This window comes from Psammomys obesus, unplaced genomic scaffold (assembly GCF_907164565.1).
Source record: "Psammomys obesus unplaced genomic scaffold, mPsaObe1.curated_primary_1811, whole genome shotgun sequence".
Taxonomy (NCBI): domain Eukaryota; kingdom Metazoa; phylum Chordata; class Mammalia; order Rodentia; family Muridae; genus Psammomys; species Psammomys obesus.
The window spans coordinates 5508296-5535537 of NW_026596149.1; the positions used below are offsets into that span (position 1 = coordinate 5508296).

A 27242-nucleotide genomic window follows, 5' to 3' on the forward strand; every position below is an offset into this window, starting at 1 on the left:
CCACCATGATCAAATAGGCATCTTCCCAGGGATACAGGGATGGTTCAACCTATGAAAATCCATCCACATAATCCATCATATAAACAAACTGATCTCAAACTGTACTATAGAGCAACAGTAATAAAATGGCATAATACAGGCATAGAAACAGACTGGAAAATAAATGGAATCAAATTGAAGAGCCAGAAATAAACTTACATACCTATGTACACCCGAGTTTTGACAAAGAAGCCAAAACCATACAATTGAAAAAAAAAAAAAAAAAGATAGCATCTTCAACAAATGGAGCTGGTCTAACTGGATGTTTACATGAAGAAAAATGCAAATAAATTCATATCTATCACCCTGCACAAAACTCAAATCCAGGTAGATCAAGAACCTTACCATAAAATCAGAGACACTAAATCTCCTAGAAGAGAAAGTGAGAAAGAGTCTTGAATTCATTGGCACAGGAGACAGCTTCCTGGACAGAACTCCAACAGCTCAGGTTCTAAGATCAACAATTAATAAATGGGACCTCATGAAACTGAAAGATTCTGTAAAGCAAAGGATACTGTTTTCAGAACAAAATGACAGCCTACAGACTCTGAAAAGATCTTCACCAACCCTACATCTGACAGATGGCTAATATCCAGAATACATAAAGAACTCTAGAAGTTAACCACAAACAAACCAAATAATCCAATTAAAAAACTGGGATACAGAGCTAAACAAAGAATTCTCAACACAGGAATGACAAATGGCTGAGAAATATTTAAAGAAACATTTAAAGAAATGCTCACCACCCTTAGTCATCTGGACTGTAAATCAAACGTACTCTGAGATTCCATCTTACATCCTCCAGAATTTTCCATCAGAAAATTCTGGTGAGGATGTGGAGAAAGAGAAACCCTCCTCCATTGCTGGTGGGAGTACAAACTTTGTACAACCAATTTGGAGATCAATCTGGAGTTTTCTCAGAAAGTTGGGAATAGCTCTACCTCAAGACCCAGCAATAGCACTCCTGGGCATATACTCAAAAGTTGTTGTGTCACACAACAAGGACATTTGTTCAACTATGTTCATAGCAGCTTTATTAGTAATAGCCAGAAATTGGAAACAACCTTGATGTCCCTGAACTGAAGAACAGAAAAAGGAACTGGTACATTTATACAGTACTCAGCTATTAAAAACAAAGAAATAAAAAAAAAAATTGCATGTAAATAAATAGAACTAGAAAAGATCATCCTGAGTGAGGTAACCCAGACCCAGAATGTATGTACTCACTTATAAGTGGATATTAGTCATATAGTACAGGAGAACTACACTACACCTTACAAGCATGGCCCAAGGGAGAATGCATGAACAATAAGAAGGGGAAGTAGAACACACAGAGGAAGTGCTCTAAGAGAGGGAACAGGAGAGAGAGTAAATGCTGAGGGAAATGAGGGTGGAGATCTCATGTGAGGAGAGCAGGGGAGCAGGGGTAGAGGGCATGCAGAGAGAAGAGAAGCCATGGCCTGGGACATCTCTGAGACAGGCCTATGACAAGACAGATTTGTAAAAGTTGGAGATCTATGACAAGGTAGACTTCTGGAAAAATATGGGGCTGACTCTAGTGAAGACACTTACTAGGGGGGACATGAAGACTGAAAAAGCTGCCCTTGAACCAGACAGAAAATAGAGAAAGGAGAATACCAACTCACCCACAAAAACTTCATCCCATAATTTTTCTTGCCTACAAGATGTGTAGGGACAAAGACAGAGCAGAGATTGAAAGAATGTCCAACCAATGCCTGGACACATGTTTGAGACTGGCCTGTTTTGTTTTTATTTTTTTTCCAGAACCATACCTACTTCCTGGATAAGGAATCATAATCAGAATATAGAGTATAAAATACATTTTCAATAAAGATATTATAGAAACAATAATAATGAGTAAGAGCTTATGTGTGTGTGTGTGTGTGTGTGTGTGTGTGTGTGCATGTGTAGTAGATCACAATAGTGTCTCTCTTTTGAAATGTAATCTGGCAGCATGGATTAAAATAAATGGTAGTAGGCTAAGCAAAACAAGCCAAGCACTGAAAGACAAATACCACATGCTCTTATTTGTGTGCAGAAACTAAAGTTGATCTCACAGAAGTAGAGAGTAGAACAGTAGTCAGTAGAGATTGGACAGGCTAAAGAAAGATGGAAAAAAACAAGGTGGTCAACAGGTACAATAAAACAGAAAAGCTGTAGTGTTTTGTAATATAGTAAGATAAGAATAGTTAATAGGAACTCATTATGTAGTTCAAAGGAGATAGAAGAAAGAATTTTCTCTGTAACAAGAGGGAAAAAGGCTTGAAACACTGGATAGGTTAATAATTCTGATTGGGTCATGCATTTTATATACATATAAGAAACTATATACCTGCCTGTTGTAAACACATTTATTATACATCAACAAAACATAGAAAAAGCACACTTGCACAGTCTTAACATATTAAGCAGTACCAGTTCAGAGGTTTCTCAAGAAGGTTAACTTTATCACCAAGAAGGATGAGGAAAGAAAGTTCAGTGAGCAACGGAACCTCTAGTCTCAGGACAAACAGTGTGCACATGAGTAAAATCTCTGAAATGTTAGCAATCATTATCATATCAATTCCATGAGTTTTTAATAACAAGATTTACATGCTAAATGAATATGAATTCCATAGTCTTGAATAGAAATTGAGATTTATGAACTCAACTTTAAAATAAAAGCTATTTCAGAATGGCAAGGTAATTATTCTGATATGAACATTAGACTCCTAAGATGTCACCCAGATTTATCCAGTCATCTGTTGTCAAAGAAGGAAGTTTGAAGAAGGAGCTCAGTTTTTCTTTCTGAGCAATTATAAATGTGTACTTATTACATAAAATATTATGAGGTATAAATTTGATTTTTATTTAATTTTATGTAATATATTTTGATCATATTCTCCCCTCCATCTTTTCACAGATCCTCTTCACCTTCCTAAACACCCATCTTCATGTTCTTTCTCTTAAAACAAAGACCAGAAACAAAGAAACAAAACAAACCTAAACTCAATAAGCCAAAAATGTGTTAAAACAAAACAAAGTTTCTATATATTACACAAAATGTTACAAAGAGTTTAATTTTAAAATGTACCAAATAGATTTTAATATGTTTATCCTATATTATATGTCTAATATCCACTTATAAGTGAGTATATACCATGTGTGTCCTGCTTCTGGGAAACCTCACATAGGATGATCTTTTCTAGTTCCCACCATTTGCCTGCAAATTTCATGATTTCCTCGTTTTTAATTGCTGAGTAGTATTCCATTGTTTAAATATACCACAATTTCTATATCTATTGCTTAGTTGATAGACATCTGGGTTGTTTCCAGATTCTGGCTATTACGAATAAAACTGCTACAAACATGGTTGAGCAAATGTCCTTGTGTACTTGAGCATATTTCAGATATATGCCTAAGAGTACTATAGCTGGATCTTGAGGAAGCACTATTCCTAATTGTCTGAGAAAGCGCCAGAATGATTTCCAAAATGGTTGTACAAGTTTACATTCCCACCAGCAATGGAGGAGGGTTCCCTTTTCTCCATATCCTCTCCAGCATGTGTTGTCACTTGATTTTTTTTTTGTGGTTGTTGGTTTTTTTTTTTTGTTTTTTTTGTTTTTGCCATTCAATATTCCTCTATAGAGAATTTTTTGTACACCTAAAGAAGCTAAGCAAGAAGGAGGACCTTGGGTAAGATGATCAATCCTCACTCAGAAAGGCAAAGGGGCAGACATTGGAAGAGGGCAAAAACGTAACAGGACAGGAGCCTACAACAGAGGGCCTTGAAAAACTCTACCCAGCAGAATATTAAAGCAAAGGCTGAGACTCTTAGCCAAATTTTGGGCAGAGTGCAGGGAATCTTATGAAAGAAGGGGGAGATAGAAAGACCTGGAGAGGACAGGTGTTCCACAAGGAGAGCAACAGAACCAAGAAATAACCAAGAAATCTAGGCCCAGGGGTCTTTTCTGAGACTGATACTTCAACCAAGGACCACTTCTGGAGATAACTTAGAACCCCTGCACAGATGTAACCCATGGAAGCTCAGTATCCAAGTAGGTTCCCTAGTAAGGGGAACAGGGACTATCTTTGACATGAATTCAGTGGCTGGCTCATTGATCACCTTCCCGAAGGGAGGAGCAGACTTATGGAACCACAGAGGAAGACAATGCAGCCAGTCCTGATGACACCTGATAGGCTAGGGTCAGATGGAAGGGCAGGAGGACCTCCCCTATCAATGGACTTGGAGAGGGGCTTGGAAGGAGATGAAAGAGGAAGGATGGGATTGGGAGGGAATGAAGGAGGTGGCTATAGCTGGAATACAAAGTGCATAAAGTGTAATTAATATAAAATATAAAAATAAAAATTTAAACACAGGGGTCTTCCCAGAGACTCATACTCCAACCAAGTACCAGGCATGGAAATAACCTAGAACCCCCGCACAGATGTACCCCATGGCAGTTTAGTGTCCAAGTAATGGAAAGAGGGACTGTCTCTGACAGGAACTGATTGACCTGCTCTTTATCACCTCCCACTGAGGGGGGAACAGCCTCATCAGGCCACAGAAGATGACAATGCAGCCACTCCTGATGTGATCGATAGGCTAAGATCAGAAGGAAGGAGAGTAGGACCTCCCTTATCAGTGGACTTGGGGAGGGGCATGCGTGATGAAGGGGGAGGGGAGGGTGGGACCAGGAGGGGCTTATGGGGGAATACAAAGTGAATAAAGTGTAATTAATAAAATAAAATTAAATTAAAAAAAAGTTAACAAATGTTTTTTTCATTTCATTTCATTAAGATGAATTTGGGGAAATCAAGGTATTAATCATTCTTAAAGTCTCTGTCCTGTGCCAAATTTTCACCTGTGTTTGCATTTAAAATCAAGTCAGAGGCTAGGAATATAAAATAAATCCCAATAATCTCAGGAAACCATAGTTAGGTTTCCCTTAGGGCTCTTTGGAAATATAGATTAAGAGAAGACCAGTATCATTTTAACAGGAGATTCAAATTTCATGTGTCAAGATATAGCTGAAAGATCCAAAGAAACTAACATTATCAGATTTTTCTATATTAACAGCCAAAAAATGAACAATAATCAGTTAATTAGATACTGGCATTTTTCTATAATTTGTCTTAGAATCAAATCATGCTGATGTTTTAATATAAATATAATTATTTTACTATTACAAATATAAACACTTTAACATTCTGATTCTTTTGCATCTACTATTAAAAGTTACTAAAGAGTTCCTAGCCTTAAACGTATTTGTTTTTCTCATGTGTCCTTTTAAGGGCTAGGATAAGAGTGTTTTGGTTTGTACTACATAATTTAGCATGTAATAGCATGTTTAATTTTACCTGAACTTATCAACTGTATAAATTATATTGATTGCTTTAGTGCTATCTGCTGAATCATATTAGCATGTTGATACAATTTAGGCATGCTGTGTTTGAAAATAATCTCAGTATGGTAGTGAAGAAATGTCCTATTTGTTGTTTGTGGGCATTGTTTCATCCAGAACATATTGATAGTCCATGTTAAATCAAGCTATGCACTCTCTGCCATGACTTCTGATATCATCAAACTTTTTCCTTTGAAACAGATTGAACACTAATGTCTCTACCCAATTCATATGTGAAATATACACCTAAGAAATGGTATTAGAAGGGTTTAGGAAGATCAAGGTCGTCTTATGGAAACTGAGATGCCCAGGTTCCTGCACCGTCATAACCCTTCCAGTAGCTAATTACTATGAGAAGTTCCTGGCTCAAGTAATGGAGAATCCAAGAATTAGACAATGCAGGTCTCTCTGTCTTTGTAGCACACATATACATGCATATTTATTTTTCTCTCAAGTCTCTCTTCTCATGTGAGAAAGATGTTCTCAAATATATCAAATAACTCCCATCCTATCAAACACCTTGCAACTTCAAAACCAGAAACAATCTCAAATGCCAAATGATAGAAAAGACCAAAACTATTCAACAAAAGTCACTCTGTTAATCAGGCCAACCAAGACAGTTAATAAATAAATAAATAAATAAATAAATAAATAAATAAATAAACGAATAAATGAATAAATAAATAAATGACTGTCCTTTACATCATCACCACCACCATCATCACTACCATTTTTTCATCTTGACTGCCAATTTCTCCCCCAGTGAAGACTGCAGAGAATATAGAAGTATTCTCTATACTGCTGCTTTCTAATCTGAAGCCATGAATCACCCCACAACAAGGTATCACAAATCAAGTCTGAGACAAACATTTGGAGTTTAGAAGCGCTCAGGAGACACGTGACTAAATGCTATGGGCTATCTATTGGGTACCCTAGGTAAATGGCTAGCCAACTGCTCTAAAAAGCATATTTGAATGTTTGTTCTGAATGGAGGAGGATGGAGAATCATGTTAGTAAGTAAAGACTCTTTGCTTTCATGAGTAATAAACTACCACAAAATAAAAAGATGAATGTGTGGTGGTGGAAATTAGCCTCTTGAATTTATTATAAACGTAAACTAGTATTCCAAATTACTATTTTTTTATGTAGAAAATATGAAAAAAATCCAAATAACAAGGTGTTTCACTGACACATGTGTCCCTTAACTTTTTGAATGGGCTTTCTTTGTTTCTACTGGTTACCATTTAAAAACATACCCTCAGAGAGTAGGGAGAAATATTCTACTTTCTTTGCATGTTTGTGTTTTTACTTGGTGAGAGACTATGTTTTTTCAGTGACTAGAAGTAATATGGATTTTCTTCCTTTTTTGTTTTCTCTTTTAGATTTTTTTCTAGACTTCAAGGTTGCTAACTAGTGGATGATAGATTTTTGATATAAAGATTTATGCTAATATAAGAGAGGAGAATTTGCTAAGCTCTTTTAGGTCTCAATTGCCTTATTTTAAAACTTGGAAAATAAACATTAGATGAATATTTAAATTAAAATTAATATGTACAATGTGTTTAAAATATCTCCTGAAAGACAGGAAATACTTATCAACAGCTGTCACCACTTCCTTGGGGCAGTGTTTGAGTTAAAATCGATAAAACTTGTCACATTGGTTTAAACAATTAACTGCTAGGTCATAATACTGGGTGTTGTGCCTAATATACACTTTTAATTGAAAGTAGATCTTAGAATTGGTTCATCATGGTCAAACACCTCAATCTTTGATAAAACTAGAAATATAAACATTGTCATTCTCTCTGAAAGACTGCTGTTTTATAGCTGGAGCAGATCCAAATTTAAATTTTCAAGGCTGCTTTCCCTTTATTTTGTTGAGGTAGAGACTTGCCTCTTAGATCATACTTCATTGTCCTTAGACAGGTCCTTAGTTGTAAATGCACTTACGTTCTACTCAGACTCTTTTACTTCCAGATACTCTTCTAAATAGCAGACACCATCAGTGAGTTAAGGTGGCAGCCATCAATGAGCTTAATCTTGATCAGGTGAAGATGCCTCACAGTGTGGTAAAGACCCACAGCCCCAGGACAAGATGAGAAATTAGTGATGCCACTATTGGCAGCATGATTACAAGGAGGGGGCCAAACTTATTTGATGAGTATTTCCACGGACACAAATTCATCTTCATCCGTACCTTTAATATCCCCATAACATGGGGATCTACCATGTAGAACCAGAACCGAACAGTACACACGCCAAGGCTTCCTGGAAAAACCTGGGAGGTAATGATTCTTGCAGTAGATCCCTCTTTGTTGAAGACAGAAGCATTGACATACAAGAAATGCCGACCGCTACCTAGAAAAGATTGAGAAGAGGTTTTGATTTCCAGAGAAACAATATATTTTGCTGCATAGTACACAATGTGTTTAAACCATGCACAAATGCTATCACCTCAGGCATTCTCTCTCTCTCTCCTTACCCTAACACACTTACTAGTATTGAACTCTTGCAAGTCATCTAGAAATAGCAGTTACTTCTTCTGAACAAAAATGTGTTGCTATGGTCATCTGATACGCAGAATTCATTTTTTTTTTCCAGGCATTGGCTTTATGTGGACTTTGAAAGGGAAGTACTTTTTTTCCAACACCAGCTTAAAGCCATAACATTTTGTATGTTATAAATAGTGAATAGGTACAAGCACAGTGGGCACTGGGGCCCGATTGATGTGGGAACCTTTTCAGTTTTTTCTATGCTAACATGGTAGTAAGATATGGCCACATTTGCGGCAGAATGTGATTGTGAGAATTCTTACATGATCTGTTCATTGAAGCATGTATGCATGTATGTGTGTGGGGGGAGGGGCTGGTTGCCTGTGCACACATATGTGGAAGATAATGGTTGATAATGTAAGTATTATTTTATCACTCTCCGCCTTGCGTTCTGATACAAGGTCTCTCACTGAACCGGAGTTTGTCCGTTAGGCTAATTTACCTGACCATCAAGCACCACAGAGTCTCATAGCTTCATGACCCGTAGGTTACAGATACACACTACATATATTTGGTTTCTAAGGGCTAGCTGGGGATTTGAACTCACTCCCTTGTGCTTGCACTATCAGGATTCACTTGACAAATTATGATTTTCTGGTATTAAATACTAATATATTAGAGATAGTTTTTCTTTTCTGTGAGGAATGTTATTATGATATATGTTCCTCTTCATCCTTAATAATATTTCTTGCTTCTGTGTCTTTGTTTTTAATCCCATGTTCATTTGATGAGTATCATTCCCTTACCTTTGATCTATCTATCTTTATATTAAGTATAGATTCTGCAGAGATAGCATTTTGGTCTTTTTCTATGCTGAAAATGGCTTTCTTTTAATTGCAGAATCTGTACTATTAATATTTATTGGTATAGCTGAACTGATAGAACTGGTTCAGTATCAATAATAACTTTTCCCATTTTTGTACTCATTGTTATTTGTTTCTTTTCCCCCTTCCACTTTTACTATTATATAGCTTTAATTAAGATTTTTGTATGATTCATATTTGTATCTTCTCTGTGTACTAGTTGCATATCTTGTAAAAAGCACCTTTGCTAGTGTCTAACTTTGAACTTGCAAAATATAGTACGACAAAAGCATTCCTTCAAACACCTGCATACCACTTCATGGGTGATGAAAGTGAGTACTGTCCAACAACACATTCTCATTTAAATTAACCCAGCTTTCTCACATTGTTGAACATTTCTCTTCGCCAGGAAGGTTTTAATAAAATAGTTTATTTTAAAGTCAGACTCCCTTGAGAGAACACTGTTCATGGATGTTTTCATGACTGTATTCTCCTCCTCCTGTGAAAGCTGACAGAACTCCTATTCTTGTATGGGAAATTCAGAGTAGATGTTTCCCTAAGACTGTCCTCTCTGTGTTTTATTTCCTAAAGGATTCCATATTGAGCCCCCAGCTACTAACAATCAAGGCTTAGCTGCCAAACCCAGTTCCCACCGAGGTTCCTGCCCAAGGTTTTCTATTTTTGCATTTGTGACACCTGTGCCCGTTCGTTTGTTCTTCACGGAAGCAACAGCTGTTCCCATGATCTCTGCTCTCTAGTGGATTCATGAAAAGCTAATGTTTTCAACTGTCCAGCTTGTTTATTGTTAAAAGGATTGCCATGTTTTCTCAAACCTCCTGACATGCTGGGTAAGAAATGGAAATAACTTGTTTCTATTAGTAAATCTTCCTTGCTGAAAAATCTCTTCTATCACTTATGATGCTTTATGAATGTTTATTTTAAAAAAAGCCATCAAGAAAAATATCTAGAAAGGCTGTGTGGCATACACCTGTGATTTTAGCCGCAGAAGATTGAAACAGAATTATACCAATTTTGAGGTCATCCTGGGCTGCAGAATGAGAGCCTGTCTTAGAAACTCAAACCCATTAAATCCAGTGGTGCACAAGAGAAAACAGAAAGACAGGAACACAAGAAATAAACTCGTACAGAGGAAGGGTGGGTAACAGGATTCAGGAAGAAAGAGGAGAGGAAAGGGCAGGGATGAGAGTAACCAAAATGCATTATATGCAAGTGTGAAATTACCAGGGGACAATTTAGCAAAAACAAAATCACAACCACCTTCAACAAATAAAAAGAAAAATATAAAACTACCACTCAACATAAAACAAAACAAAAAAAAAGCAAAATAATAAAGGAAGAAGAAATAGCTAAGAAATGTGGATATGACCCAATGATTGTCTTACAGAAGTTTTCTCAGGATAAAACAGTAAGAATTGAGACAGCGTGGAAGTTGTCTTCCTTCACAAGGTCCCCCAAAGGGTATCACACGTGCTACTCTATTAGGAAAAATAAGCTGAGTATTTTGTTTAAGCCACAAGAAAATATATTCAGATTTTATATTTTGTTTGAACATATTTTATCATTTGGAAACAAAAATTATGTGTGGCTCACACAGCCAACATAAACTTGGACTCCCCCTATAGCCACTAAAGTCAGTGGCTTGTTTTTGAAGATATACTTTAATTATGTACTATCTTTAACTAAACAGAAACAAGTAAGCTGCCTCTCATCTTGTTGCCTTTTACACACATGGAAATTTTCAGTGCCTTTTAGCCACATGGACTATTCTGGCACTATCCTGTACATGAAGAAATAACTAATGAATATGTCTGGATAACTCAATTCTAGGTTTTATCATTTAGTTCCTAAATGGCATAGATTGCAAGGTAAAAATGAATATGTTTCAATCTCAAGCTTTTTCTAGCCAAGTTCTAATATGACATTGAAAGTCAAATATTTAGAGCCCTAGGAAAGGCAGCAATTGCATTCCCGAATGCAAATGCAATCAAGTTTACAGATAGGAATTGAATTCTGATTTAAAACATTGCATTTCAGTGTATTTATTCTTCCCCCTGTACACAGAAGGACCTCTATGGGGCCCATCCAATGGTGTATGGACAATTTCCAGGCAGCCTTATTCCCAAGGAAGAATGACTCTTCCTCTCAGCAGTCACCAGAGGCTAATGCTCCTCTGCTGGACTTGGGAACTCCTAATCCCCTCTTGCGTTCATGTTAAAATTCTGACTGTGAATGCTAAAAGTATTCTTGTGCAGGAACCACACAGCCCACATGTCAAGTTCAGAAGTCAGCATTTCCCATCTCTCCTCTACACCTGTCCAGGTCTTCTATTCTAGACCCATTCCACAAAATTCCCTAAACTGTGAGTAAGGGTGTGTTCCATGCACTGCAGAACACTCATTTATGCTTCATACTTGACCTCTTAGGTGTCTTTGAATTAACCACTACCCATTGCAAAAAAAGGAGCTTCTCTGAGAAAACCTGAAAGAACAAATCTATCGGTATAGACAAATGTTTAGAATGAAATTTGGCAGCATGATCATTTAGCAACAGACATGGACTTTTGACCAGATTAATAGTGCCAGGCACAGAATCTCCTCTCCAGAGCAGGCCTCATCTTGAATGAGAAAGTGGCTGGTTATTTCCATAACTTCATCATGCCACTAATGCATCGGTGGGCACCTCCTTCCACACTGTAGCATGCAAGGGGAATGATAAGGTCACTGACATATTTTATCTCTCATCGGTCTAAATGTGCCTTCTGGCATTATGTAAGCTAGTCAGCGTGAAGAGAGGTCCTGAGCAGGTTAAGGGTGACTTCTCTAGGCACTGCCTATAAACCACCGGAATGATCAGTAGTAGGGCCATCCATCACACATGCACACAAATTTACTTAGAGGGGATACCAGAACAACTTCTGCAAATGAAGGAGATGGGATCACTCAAGGCTAAAGTTTTAGGTGGTAATAGGTGGGTTAGGAAGAGAAGAGGGTAAAGGATGGGGTCTCAGCACAGCTCAGGACAAACACTGTTTTGTGAAATTCAACAGCAAAACTTGCAAGCAATTCCAATTAGGAATCAGGGTACCCTGGGCTGAGTTTTCACAGTGTACTGTGAATACTTTGTTCTAACTTATATGCTAAAAGTGAGTTTTTCAAAGTCCTACAGGAGAACACAGATATGAGGAAGCTGACTGCTGGCTGAGGTATTGATGATGTGTGTATGAAAAGGGACCCATTTTGAAATGAGAAAGCTGCCTGGCCTGCAGATTCCAAAGCTGCTACTTGAAACTGGTTCTTTGACAAACTCTATTGGAAGACTTGACCAATAGAAATTTGACCAAGACAACTTGCTACATTGCCACCTTTTCCCCTCAAAAGTTAAAAGGTAGAAAGTTGCTTTGACTCTCAAAATGATTAACATGAGTTTTCCATAAAATGCCCTGTATCAGAAAGTGATGATTCCTTACACTGAATATGCCTTCATAAACAGAGCCATCCTTCAGCTACCAAGCACAGGCTATCTTCATTGTCAGACTTTTACCAACATTCAGTTGCTGACTGAAAGCCACATTTTAATATTACTAATATCTAGAAAGAATCCTTGGGAGAAGGTCAGTGTAGACTCCCTAAACAGTTAAAAATTTATTACAGACAAAAATAAAACCCTAAAGTCTCAACTGCCAGGACATACTTAGAATTTAATGGGAAATCATTAAGCCTGTTCATTTCCATTACTTAGATGAAGCTATGCAGAATGATCAATAGCATCCAGGGGGAAGAAATTTCAAAAGCAAAATTCTTTGATTATTTGACTTGAAGCTGTCTAGCATCTTCTACCTGTCATCTTAAAATCTTTGCACTATTCTTATATGAGATACCAAGACTCTCAGCTCATCCTAAACAATCTGTCATAGTCCAATTAAGTATGACCATGGTGCAATATTCTGAAAGATGATACTTAGTAAGTACTACTAAATTTTGCTCTTCCTAAATATTTTCTGCACACTTTCAGTTCAGGACTCCACCGCGCTTTATAATTTCAAGCTTCTAAGATTCTTCATGCAATGATTCACATGTTTAAACAATAATTAGTTATAATCAGGGATGGATACAGCTTTCCTAGTAATATTCACCTCTGGTTTTAACAACTATTTAAGGAACTGAAGACAATTTTGAAAATCGGTGACCACTTAATGTCAAACTTAAGTAGAATGCATTCAAAATTGAAGTGTGCTTTGTTCAAATGACAATAATTTCCCATTGCAGGAGAAACAGTATATTAAATACTCCACATTTCTTGGCCATTCTTGTATGAGCAAAAACTAGTCTAAAATACCTTTTAGATACGAGAAGCCACCATCTTGTATTTGAAAATATTTCATTTAATTTTTGTGTTAAATATAATAAATTTAATATTTTAAAAGGACAGTTAATATTCGTAAAGGAATCTATTTTTATAAGTCCTCTCTCCTAAGAAAAAGATAAAGAAAAAGCATACTCATTTGCTTCCTGGTCAAATCATAAGAGACAATTTTTTCACATTAAATGATCTGAATTCAGACGTAGGTTTAAATTGGAGGGAATTTTCCTCTTTTTTTTTCCTTCTTATAACATAAAGCTGCCTTATGAGTTTTTTTTTAATGGTATTTAATATGCTTCTCCTTCAAAACAGAGAATTCTCTCCGCTTCAGAGTAAGGTGTCTGGCTCTGCATCCTGTGTAATTTCTGCCCATCCCTCACTCTAAAACAGAAGGGTATATAGTGACAGTGAAGTGACTTCAATCTCTCTCTGTGCTTCCATTCTTCTCCCAGATTTCTGAGCTCCTGGCAACTTGGGTCTGCAATATTTCAAGGGTACAAAATGTAAACACATTTGGAGCCCAGAAGTTTTATCAAAGTTGTCAAAACGTTAGCCATAACCATAGCATCTTGGAAGTCAAGTGAAGTTTGGTATTGATAGAAAAGGGTGCTGTCCTTATCGTATTTCCATTTGTCTCTGGGGACTAAAGTGACTAGATTCTGGTATTTTCTTTTCTCTAATGTGTAGCTTCAGTCATAATTCTTTTGGGAGAATGATTATTGAGATAGGATACACTTTTTAACACAACTTTTCTTTTTAATGCTACTTTTGTTACTGTATTTTTTCCTATAAAATATCCATTATGGATGTTTTAATCAGGTGTGAAAATAAAACTTCCCATCATGGTACACTAATAAAAGGTAGATTATTCTAATTTCTAACCTTACTGATTTACTAAGTAGTAAAGAAAGCTCAGTTACATGACCAACGACAAACAGATGATGTTAACTGGCACTTGTAACAAATGTAAACAGAAACAGGATTGTGGGTTTCTAGTCCTCATATTTAAGGGCTGAAGAAGCCATTTATGTGCCACTTTCTTGTCAAAATGTCTTGGGAACGATGCATTGACAGAATAGCATTTCTGTGGCCTCATCTATTTTCTAATTTGAGAATGTGAAGAAAACTGTTCTATAGTCACATAACAAGGAAAAAAAAAAACTAGTAAAATAAATGGAAACCCGTATCTTTTTGTAAAGCATAACTAGTAACTTGTAAAAAGACTCCACCTTCATTTAGCTTTCAAATAGACTTCCCCTGAAAGAGTGTGGAGTAGCATGAGTGTTCCCTTTTAATCTGGACATGATATCAGGTTCTTGTGCTGGCTGTGGAGTCAGCAGACGCTTTGAGGAAGACTGACCGGTTAGGTATTCACTGGCACTAAAACCACAGATCTGATTTAAATCCCGACTTCACTGTTCATTGGGTATGTGATCATGAAGAGCCCTACTTAAATTCTGTAAGACTCAGAAGTAATAAGAGCTAATTGCCATAGGTACTTTTTTTCTCATGAGGTTGTGGAACATTTAAATGATATACTACAGGCATAGTGCTTAGAACACAGTTGCAAATTAGTGCTTCCCTCCTGGGAAATTTAGAGAAGAGTTATAAGCTGATTCTAGCAGTTGGGATGAGTTCATAAACTATGCATTATGATTAGATAGCTAGTGTAAGCATGTAATGTGTCTTTCATTTTTACTGGAGACATGATAAGGTCTAATAAACCAAATATGACACACAGCATAGAATCCTACAATTAAGGTAGCACCAGGTTAGGTTTAGAATGAGTATGGGCTAAACAACACAGTTTAAATGCAAATTTTTATATTCATAACTTTGTAACTCGGGGACATTGTCTCCGTTTCTATTCTGATGTGCAGTATTCACCCTTGCTGGGTGTTAATGCTAAGAATGCAGAGGGATTGTGGAGGATTAATATGTGTATGAAATAACATGTTGAAAGGCTCGGTAGTTCAATGGGGAGCTAAAAGCAGGCCTCCTTAACTCAGAACAAGGAGCAGTAAAGTGAAGACCTTTCTCTTGCACACTTATTAAGAAAAAACCTGTAGTGAGGTCCAATCGTTGCAGCAGGAAGGAAGACACATCATTAAATGCTGAGAAAGTTATACAAAGATAAACTGCGCTGTGGTTAGATGGACAGACTGATCCTTCCAATGTGGTTCTCAGCGCTGTATTCAACCAGGACCTTCTCTGCTGTGATCAGATGGGTTTGAAACTCTTTCTGTGCATTCACTTCCTCCCCATTAAGCCCCTGGCATTTCCCTAAGGACTGATATGGAAGAGCATAATTAAACCAGAGTGTGTCCAGAGTGTGGTACTCTGAACTCCTGACGCACAGGTACATCAGTATTTGCACGTTCTGGTTCAACAGATCCAACGGTCCTGTATAATCACCATATTGCTTGTTTGATTCTGTGTGTGTCTCTGTGTGCATGTGTGCACACTTCTGTATTCCTGTAGGGACCCATGTGCCACAGGTTGTGTAGGGTGGTTAGAGGACAAATTTGATAAGTCACTGCATCCACCATATGGGGCTGGACTCAGGTTGTCCTGCTTGGCACAAGCAACTCTGTGTGAGGAGACACCTTGCTAACTCTGCAATTCTCAGTTTAGTTTAAATCAGGATAAAATGCTTAGTAGCCAATAAATAGACTCTCTTTTATTACATATTATATTAGAATGTACTTCCTCAGACTCTTTTCCTAATTTTTACATGTTTCAATGAAATAAAAGTAAGTCAGGAGGCAGAAAAATAATAAAATACAAATAGGAGAAAATGAAAAAAAAACTGTAGTATTTTAATGTAGTTAATACATATAATGTTTTAGTGTCGATGTTGTATATAAATCTTGTTATATGTAATTCATTATTCTGGATATAAATATTGCTAGGAAGAGAAAAATGAAATAACAATTCTTCTAACCATAAAGAAAGTCTTTCCAGAATAAGTTAGATGTGAACAGCTCTAAACATTACATAGAAAAGAGGAATCTGTTAAAATTATCTGAAATACATTCACATGGAGTTAAGATGATTTCCCATGATCTCAGACAAATTATGGAAAAGTGTTATCTAATTCAATAAAGGAAAATATTCAAATAAGATCAAGACTGTGAGCCATGATGAGCTGGCCAGGCCAGTCACAGAGGAGAGATTCACGTAGGGTGATTTCCATTGCAGTCCTTTCCAATCACAGGAGAAGGCAAAACTCTGTCAGTGGAAAGCGGTTCAGAATATGACTTCTGGTGAAACAGCTAACATTTTGGCAAGGAAAACTCATTCTGCCAACAAGGATTATTCATTTTTAGTACTTAAAGTGCAAGGCACTGATCTATGAGTATAGAAGAATGTCATTTGGATTCATTTTGTTGCTATATTCCTTTAACAGAATCACAGTATTTTCCCACTATGTCTCTGGCCCGTCTAGTCTCTGGTTCTTGGCCACTCATGATACAGTGGATCTGGGTCCTATCTCAAGGAGTGGGCCTCAACTCAAGTTGAATATTGGTTGGTTGCTCCCACAAGCTTTGTGCCACTCTTGGTTGCACCAGCATATCTTGCAGTCAGGCCACAATTGTAGATCCTTAAAGCCTTTAGTGCTTACCTTTCTCACTGGTACGTGCAGAGGACCTTCCAGTACATAAATTAGACCAGAGGGTTGAGGGCTCTGGGCATGAACGAGTTCAACTTTCCTGTGTTCAGTGAGTTTGGCTATGAGTCTCAGCATCTGCTTTGATACACTGCTGGGTAGAGTCTTTCAGAGGTCCTCTGTGGTAGGTTCCTGTCCTGGTCTCTCTTTTGCCCTCTTCCAATGTCCATCCCATTTGCCTTTCTGAGTGAGAATTGGACCTTACCTAGGGTCCTTCGTTTTGCTTAGCTTTTTTAGGTGTACAGTTTTTAGTATGTTTATCCTATATTACATGGCTAATATCCACTTATAAGTGAATATATACTGTGTGTGGTGTCTTTCTGCTTCTGGGATACCTCACTCAGGATGATATTTTCTACTTCTCAAAATTGCCTGCAAATTTCATGTTTTCCTTGTTTTTAATTGCTGAGTAGTATTCCATTGTGTAAATGTACCACAATTTCTGTATCCATTTCTCAACTGAGGGACATCTGGGTTGTTTCCAGCTTCTGGCTATTACGTATAAAGCTGCTCTGAACCTGGCTGAATAAATGTCCTTGTTATATACTTGAACATAATTTGGACATATGCCTAAGAGTGGTAGTTGGATCTTGAGGTAGCACTATTCCTAACTGCCTGAGAAAGTGCCAGATTGCTTTCCAAAGTGGTTGTACAAGTATACATTCCCACCAGCAATGGAGAAGGGTTCCTCTTTCTTCACAGCCTCTCCAGCATGTGTTGTCACTTGAGTTTTTCACCTTAGCCATTCTAATGCTTGTAAAGTGAAACCTCAGTGTCCTTTTGATTTGCATTTCCCTGATGACTAAGGATGTTGAGGTTTTCTTTGTTTTTCTGCCATTTGCTATTCCTCTATTAAGAATTTTCTGTTTTGTTATGTACCCCACCCCCAAAAATTCTACCAGGGAACTCCTTAAGCTGATAAACATCTTCAGCAAAGTGGCTGAATACAAAATTAACTCAAAAAGAATCAGTAGCCCTCCTGTACACAAAAAACAAAAGGGCTGAGAAAGAAATTAGGGAAACAACACCCTTCACAACAGCCAAAAATAACATATACCTCGGTATATCTCTAACCAAGCAAGTCAAAGACTTGTATGAAAAAAACTTCCATGGGGGGGCAAGATGGCAGTGCCGGAAGGACGCTCATTCTGAGCAGCAGCACAGCAGGATTGACACAGTGACCAGCAATCAGAACTCGCGGCCATAAAACACAAGTGATTGTGTTTCTCAGGTGAGAGGATACCCCACGGTGGGGGATTCAATCAGCTTTAACTCACCTGGCTAAACCTCCGAAGAGATCCTGGTTCTGCCAGGCACTTGGTTGCCAGCCCAGAGCTACACACCAGTGTGATCTGGTCACTGTCTCAGACTGAACTGTGGGCCCAGAACATCACAGACTGGATTTTTCAGTTGAGAGATAACCCCACGGAGCAGGAAACGATTGGGACCCACATTAGGTCACCCAGACATCCCCTGGAAAGACTCAGGTTCCGCGGGTGCCCCAGGAGCCAGCCCAGAGCCAGAGCCGGGGACCCAGGCACCTGCACAGAGCCCTGCCTGCGCGCCTGATTCGCTGCCTTAGATAGAAATGTGGGCCCCAGGGCACCAGAGCACCAGGGCACCACAGACTGAGTTTCACTGTCAGGTGCAAAACCACAGGGAGGGAAATGGCTGGTCTGATCTCAGAGCACTCAGCCTACACCCCCACCCCGAAAAGGTCTCGGGAAAATTATCCAGTTTAGGCAGATGCCCAGGCTCCCAAAGGCCAGAAAGGTGGAGCCACGGGCGGGTGTGTGCTTGTGGGTTCTACTCGCCACCCCAGACAGAACAGCGGTCTCCAAAGCAAAGACTGGTTGTCTCTGGCAGGAGGAAATCCCCAGCGGGGGGATCATCAGGTCTAACGCTCAGGACACCCAGCACCAAAAGACTTTCTGGATTCACGCAGACTCTAGGCTCTAGCTTTCTAATGCAGGCAGGAGCGATGTGCTCAGCTGCCATTATTGAGTACCCCTAGGGCACTGGGGCACACAGCTGCATCCTCAGACCTACAAAATCCAGAGAGCCATTACAGCAGCCCTCAGATACTGTGCCAAGGATCAATCAGTTATCCCTCGCTAGACTGACAAAACTGTGGGAATCCCTGGTCCTTCAAGAGGGCTGCACCCATAGTGTCCGGACCAGAGCAGTGCCTGCAGCTGCCATCCCAGACAGGGGCACAAAGCTTCTGGTCCAGAGTGAGGCACCCAGCCTCCAGACCAGAGCAGCGTCCCCAGGTGCCAACTCAACCTAGGTGCACATTCTCCAGGCCCAGAGCGGAGCACTAAGCCTCTGGCCCAGAGACTTGCTGGGCGCTCCTCTCACTTTCCCGGACAGAACTGTGTGCCCCAGGATAACAGACTGAGTTTCCCTGTTGGGAGAAAACCTCACAGCTAGGGAATCAGCAGGTTCTTCAAGAGGACTGTACCTGGAAAACTGTAACAACAGCAGCACCTCACTAAATTTATAACTAGAAACCCAGCAGTGGGGCAGCTGTCTTGAGAACTTCTATGGGTAAGAGGAGATCCCCCCCTGCCTAACAAAGACCAAAGCTACTACTCAGGGCTATACACCTGAGGTGAGCAGTGGCAATTCCTGAGAAACACTGGCCATACAGTGACCATAACCAAAAAGCAGAGGAGGACTCCTTCAGGAAAAAACATCTTCCGGCCAAGGGGATTCTCCCTACCTCAGGACTGCAGGAAGCACAGAAACTAACAGCCAACACCTAAAACAGCCCAATGGGTAGAGGTCAGCGTAAAAGCTCAACCAACAAAAGACAGAGCAATATGGCATCTCCAGAACCCAGCCAGCCAGGGGCAAACAGCCCTGGACAATGCAGCATAATAGAAAATCAAGAAGATGACCTTACATCTATGCTGATGAAGAGGGTAATAGAGGAAACAAATAAAATACATAAAGAATTAGAGGAAGATAAAACCAAACAGATCATGGCTATCCATAAAGAAATGGAGGAAGTTAAAGACAAGCAGATTATGGCCATCCATGAAGAAATATGGGAAGATGCAGCCAAAGGGTTTGCAGCCTTCAGAGAAGAAATAATTAAATCACTGAAAGAAATAAAAGAAACAGAGTTGAAGGAACTAAAAGAAAAAGAGGAAAATACAATCAGACAGGTGAAGGAAGTAAACAAAACAACTCAAGACCTGAAGATAGAACTGGAAAAATTAAAGAAAACACAAATGGAGGAAATAATGGAGAGGAAGAATTTAGGGAAGAAAACAGGAACTACAGAGGTAAGCATAACCAACAGACTACAAGAGATGGAAGAAAGAATCTCAGGTGTAGACGATACAATGGAAGAAATCGATGTATCTGTCAAAGAAAATGTTAAATCCAAAAAATTCCTGACACAGACCGTCCAAGAAATCCAAGACAATATGAAAAGACAAAACCTAAGAATAATAGGTATAGAGGAAAAAGAAGACTCCCTTCTCCAAGGCCCAGAAAATATTTTCAACAAAATCATTGAAGAAAATTTCCCCAAGTTAAAGGAGAAGCCAATCAGAATACATGAGGCCTACAGAACACCCAACAAATCTGACCAAAAAAGAAAATCCTCCCGCCACATAATAATCGAAACAGTAAGTATACAGAACAAAGAAAAATACTAAAAGCTGCAAGGGAAAAAGGCCAAGAAACATATAATGGCAAACCCATTAGAATCACACCTCTAACTTTTCAACAGAGACTATGACAGCCAGAAGGGCCTGGACAGATATCATGCAGACCCTAAAAGAACACAGATGTCAGCCCAGGCTACTATACCCTGCAAAACTCTCAGTACTCATAGACAGAGAAAACAAGATATTCAATAACAAAAACAAATTTCAACAATACCTACACACAAATCCAGCATTACAGAAGACACTGGAAGGGAAAATATAACCCAAGAAAATTAGCTTTGGTCAAGAAAACACAGGAAATAATTAACCTTATTACAGTAAAACAAAAAGCAACCAAGCACACAACCTTATGACCACAGCCAACATTAAAATCTTAGTGCCTGTGTTATTGGTTCTCTGTTCAGAAAGTTTTTCCCCACGCTAATAAGTTTCACAACTATACCTGACTTACTCATCTATCAGATTCAGTTATGTGACCACTTTTGAGATCTTTGATTCATTTGCAGTTCCTATTTTGCAAAATAGGCGTCAGTATATTTGCATTTTTGACTATGTAGCCATTCAGTTGGACCAGCATCATTTGTTGAAGATGCTGCCTTTTCTTAGTGTCACTATTTTTCTGTTTTCATCACAAAAAAACAAACAAATATTCATATGTGTGGTTTTATGTTGAGTTCTTTAATTACATTTCATTGACCAACCTGTCTGTTTTTGTACAAATATCACAGTGCTTTTAAAGTGTAGCTATGTAGTACAATTTAAGATCATTGATGGAGATACCACCAACAGTTCTTTTATTGTTCAGAATTTTTTTAGCTATTCTTGTGTGTGTGTGTTTTCATTTGAAACTGAAAGATGTATTTTCTTTGATATGTTAATCCAACCAATGCATGAGGATGAGATATTTTTCCATCTTTTGATATTTTCTTCAGTTTTTATCTCCTGTGTCTTAAAAATTTTATCATATAAGTCTTTCAGTTGCTTGGTTAAGAATTACCAGAAAATATTTTACATTTTTTGAGGCTATTGTTAAGGTTGTTTTTTATTATGTCTTTCTCAGTCTGTCTTTTGTATACAGTAAGACTACTGATTATTGTGTATTAATTTTCTATACTTCTACTTTGCTGAAATTGTTTATCAGTTGTAGGAGATTCTTTGTAAAGTTTTTAGTATCATTGATACATACTATCATATCATATCATATCATATCATATCATATCATATCATATCAAAAAAAGATGCTTTGACTATTTCCTCCCTATTTGTATCTCCTTGATCTCTTTTCATGTGTCTTATTATTCCAGTGAGGACTCAAGCACTGTACTGAGTAGGTCTGGAGAGAGTGGACCGCCATGTCCTTCTCCTGAGTTTAGTGGAAATGGCTTGAATTTCTTTCTTTTTAAAGTTGATGTTGGCATGAAATTGCTGTAAATTGTCTGTATTATGTTGAGGTATGTCCTTGTTTTTTTTATTTATAATTATATATAAATTATAAAATATATATGAGAACTCTCCATTTTTATGTAGTTATTTTGTGCTAAGATCTCATATTTTAAAAATGTCTTCACTGTGTCCAATACGTTTTGATATGTTGAGTTTTCATTTCATTCGATTCTAGGGAGTGTTAGTTTCTTTCCTAATATCTGTCTTGCCACATTTTTTTTTTCGTAGTAGGTTGTTAAGTTCCTATGTGTTGGTAAGCTTTCTATTGATTCTGTTGTTGATAGTCAGTTTTAGCCCATGGAGCTTAGATAAGATTCAGGGTATTGTTTCAATGTTTTTGCACCTGTTGAGACCTTCTTTGTGGTCAACTTTGGAGAAAGTCACATGGGGTGCTAAGAAGAAGGTACATTATTTTGTATTTGCTTGAAATGTTCTGTAAATATTGCTTGAAATGTTCTGTAAATGAGTGTTGATACATAGACATCAACATCACAAAACTAAGATTAGCATGTGATTTTCATGACTTTGGGTGTTGAAAATAGAACAGAACAACAATAAGCATATGAATTGTATCAAGGAGCATACAATTCATGGTCTACTTAGTTTATACCTATAGATCTGAAGACTACTCATAGTATTTAGTAGGAACTAAGAACTCATTTTATAAATTAATAAAAAGATAGTGCTGTAACAAGACAAAGAAATATAGAGCTAGTAATATATTACCTACACACGTATTTCTCAAGAGTGATCAAATGCTATAGGGAATGTATAACTACAGAAGTTGTGCCTTCTCTGTCACTAGAGTTTACAAATCTTGCTGTGAAGATCATCAATTATATCATCACAATAAAAAGGAACAGAGAAAGAGGCCTTGTGTGTTCTGCTTACATTAATTCCAGCCATGAAAATGACACTCTTGCTATTAAACTGAACATACATTGAGACCAAACAGTATTCTTTGTAGACTAGAGAATAGACTGATGCTCATAGTTCCTCTTTACAATTCAGTGTCTCTAAAGTGATTCATTGATAAGCCTGTGAGGAATGTTGAAACTGTCCTCCTTATGTTTCTAATCCAGTAAGTGAAAAGATCTATAAATATAACTTTAACAACTACACTCTAATGCTCACAAAACAAGCAACAGGCCATCTGAATATGCTGGTTTTTTTAAAAACCTTGTATTTACCAGACGGTTAAAGTTAATTAAACTCCTTAATACTTATTTACCAGTCTATTGTCTCAGAGATACCAAAACAAATTTACTGACCCATTTTCTGTATCAAGATGATAGAACAGGATGTTTTGAGAAGAGAACTCTGAAAATATACTGTCTCAAGTACTGATTAGAAGGGAGGACAGTAAAGTACCCTATCAGAAGGATTATATTTCTTGGTCTCTGGATAAGGGACAAAATTGCAAAAATAACCAGATTGGAAATTCTCTCATATACTCAATGAACTTACACAAACGAAGGAAATTAAATAAAGGTCAAATTATTATTTAATAATACTTACTTATTTCATTAAAAGATAGCATTAGTCACTCATGTGGATCTTTTTGAACTCTGATATGACATTTATTTTTTAAATTTTTATTTATCTATTTATTTATTTATATTTTTCTATTTTTTTATTAATTACACTTTATTCACTTTGTATCCCGCCTGTAACTTCCTCCCACCTCCCCTCCCAATCCCACCCTCACTTCCCTGCTCCCTCTTCCCCACCTGTGCCCCTCCCCTAGTCCACTGATAAGGGAGGTCCTCCTCTCCTTCCTGCTGACCCTAGTCTATCAGGTCTCATCAGGAGTGGCTATATTGTCTTCATCTGTGGCCTCATAAGGCTGCTCCCCCCTCAAGAAGGTGATCAAAAGTTAGGCCAATCAGTTTCTGTCAGAGACAGTCCCTGTCCCCATTATTATGGAACACACTTGGACACTGAACTGCCATGAGCTACATCTGTGCAGGGTTCTAGGTTATCTCTATGAGTGATCTATGGCTGGAGTATCAGTCTCAGAAAAGACCCCTGCGCCCAGACTTTTTGGATATGTTGCTCTCCTTGTGGAACTCCTGTCCTCTCCAGGTCTTATTATCTCCTATTTCTTTCATAAGATTCCCTGCACTCTGTTTAAAGTTTGGCTATGAGACTCAGCATCTGCCTCGATACCCTGCAGGGTAGAGCCTTTCAGAACTCAAGAAATTAAACAGCAACAAATCAAGTAATCCGATTAAAAAATGGGGTACAGAGCTAAACAGAGAATTCTCAATAGAGGAATATTGAATGACAGAGAAACACTTAAAGAAACGTTCAACGTCCTTAGTCATCAGAGAAATACAAATCAAAATGACCCTGAGATTTCACCTTACACCCATCAGAATGGCTAAGATGAGTAACTCAAGTGACAGCACATGCTGGAGAGGTGTGGAGAAAGGGGAACCCTCTTCCACTGCTGGTGGGAATGTCAACTTGTTCAACCACTTTGGAAATCAATCTGGTGCTTTCTCAGACAATTAGGAACAGTGCTTCCTCAAGATCCAGCATATATCCAAAATATGCCCAAGGACATCTGCTCAACCATGTTTGTAGCAGCTTTATTTGTAATAGCCAGAAGCTGGAAACAGCCTAGATGCCCCTCAGTTGAGGAATGGATACAGAAATTGTGGTACATCTACACAATGAAATATTACTCAAAGATAAAAAACAAGGAAATCATGAAATTTGCAGGTAAATGGTGGGAGCTGAAAAAGATCATCCTGAGTGCGGTATCCCAGGAGCAGAAAGATGCACAGGGTATATATTCAGTCACAAGTGGATATTAGACATATAATATAGGGTAAACATACTAAAATATGTACACCTAAAGAAGCTAATCATGGCTAAGATGCTCAATTCTCATTCAGAAAGGCAAAGAAGATGGACATCGGAGGAGGGAGAAGACAGGGAGCAGGACAGGAGCCTACCACAGTGGGCCCTGATATGATACTTCTCATATTTGCTGATTAGCCTTTCATCTTTCATAGCTGAGACTGCCATAGTTTTGTATCACTGACAATAAAAGCTCATAGCCAAACTTTGGAAAAAGTAAATAGACCTGGAGGGGACAGGAACTCCACAAGAACAACAGAGCCAAAATACCTGGGCCCAGAGGTGTCTACAGAGACCTATACTCCATCTAAGGAACATGCCTGGAGAGGACCTAGACCCCCTATTCAAAAGCCTATTGGCTGTTTAGTTTCCAAGTGGGTTCCCTAGTAAGGGGTAGAGGGGCTGTCTCTGACAGGAACTCAGTGTCTGGCTTCTTTATCACCTCCCCCTAGAGGATGCTGCCTTGCCAGGCCACAGAGGACAATGATGAAGAGACCTGATAAGCTAGGGTCAGATAGAAGGGGAGGAGGTCCACCACTATCAGGTGACTAGGGAAAGGGTATGGGGGGAGAAGAGGGAGGGTGTGTGGGACTGGGAGAAGATAAGGGCGGAGACTGCAGCAGGGATACAAAGTGAATAAATTGTAATAAATAAATATATAAATAAAATAAAAATGTAAAAAAAAAGATCATTAGGAACTTATTGTAGTTTTTCAGTCTCTTTTTAAGATAAGGAAAGATGTCTGTGGGTGGGTCTAAAGAACTCAGGATTTTCTTTGTACAGCTTACTGTGTGAAGCACTGTGGCACTGTGGTTCCAGGCCATCTCTATGAGTGATCCTTGGCTGGAGTATCAGTTTCAGAAGACTCCTGTGCCCAGAATTTTACGATCTCTTGAGATCTGTTGCTCTCCTTGTGGAGATCCTGTCCTCTCCAGGTCTTACTATCTTCCACTTCTTTCATAAGATTACCTGCACTCTGCCCAAAGTTTGGCTATGAGTCTCAGCATCTGCTTTGATACCCTGTAGGGTAGTCTTTCAGAGGCCTTCTGTGGCAGGCTCCTGTCCTATTCCCTCTTTTCTTCCTCCTCTGATGTCCATCTTCTTTGCCTTTCTGAATGGAAATTGAGCATTTTAGCCAGTCTCCTTCCTGATTAGCTTCCTTAGGTGTACATATTTTAGTATGTTTACCCTATGTAATATGCCTAATATCCACTTATGAGTGAGTATATACCCTGTGTGTCTTTCTGCTCCTGGGATACCTCACTCAGGATGATCTTTTCCAGTTCCCACCATTTACCTGCAAATTTCATGATTTCCTTATTTTTCATTGCTGAGTAATACTCCATTGTATAGATGTACCACAATTTCTGTATCCATTCTTCAGTTGAGGGGCATCTGGGTTGTTTCCAGCTTCTGGCTATTACAAATAAAGCTGCTACAAACATGGTTGAGCAAATGTCCTTATTGTGTACTTGAGCCTCTTTTGGATATATGCCTATGAGTGGTATGGCTGGATCTTGAGGAAGCGCTATTCCTAGTTGTCTGAGAAAGCGCCAGATTGATTTCCAGAGTGGTTGTACAAGTTGACATTCCCACCAGCAGTGGAAGAGGGTTCCCTTTCTCTACAACCTCTTCAGCATGTGTTGTCACTTGAGTTTTTCATCTTGGCCATTCTCATGGGTGTAAGGTGAAATCTCAGGGTTGTTTTGATTTGCATTTCCCTGATGGCTAATGACGTTGAGCATTTCTTTAAGTGTTTCTCTGCCATTCAATATTCCTCTATAGAGAGTTCTCTGTTTAGCTCTGATCCTCATTTTTTTTAATTGGATTACTTGGTTTGCTGTTTTTCAGCTTCTTTAGTTCTTTATATATACTGGATATTAGTCCTCTGTCAGATAAAGGATTGGTGAAGATCCTTTCCCAGTCTGTAGGCAGTCGTTTTGTTCTGACGACAGTGTCCTTTGCTTTACAGAAGATTTTCAGTTTCATGAGGGCCCATTTCTTGATTGTTGCTCTTAGAGCTTGTGCTGTTGGTGTTCTGTTCAGGAAGTTGTCACCTGTGCCAATGAGTTCAGGGCTCTTCCCCACTTTTACTTCTAACCAATTTAATGTGTCTGGTTTTATGTTGAGGTCTTTGATTCACTTGGACTTTAGTTTTGTGCAGGGTGATAAGTATGGATCTATTTGCATTTTTCTACAAGTAGACATCCAGTTAGATCAGCAGCATTTGTTGAAGATGCTATCTTTTTTCCATTGTATGGTTTTGTCATCTTTGTTAAAGATCAGGTGTCCATAAGTGTGTGAATTTATTTCTGGGTCTTCTGTTTGGTTCCATTGATCCACCATTCTGTTTCTATGCCAGTACCATGCAGTTTTTATTACTGTTGCTCTATCATACA

The 27242-nt window shown here is 38.4% G+C and overlaps 1 protein-coding gene across 4 annotated transcripts in view; it reads right to left on the reverse strand.

Moving 5' to 3' along the window:
* The window catches only part of Malrd1 (MAM and LDL receptor class A domain containing 1), a 698598-nt gene that overhangs the window by 171377 nt on the left and 499979 nt on the right, over positions 1 to 27242 (reverse strand). For all 4 annotated transcript variants that reach the window (XM_055593928.1, XM_055593929.1, XM_055593930.1 and 1 more), the window contains exon 31: positions 7642 to 7802. In XM_055593928.1, coding sequence (XP_055449903.1) covers positions 7642 to 7802 — 161 coding nt within the window. The remainder of the gene's footprint in view (positions 1 to 7641; positions 7803 to 27242) is intronic.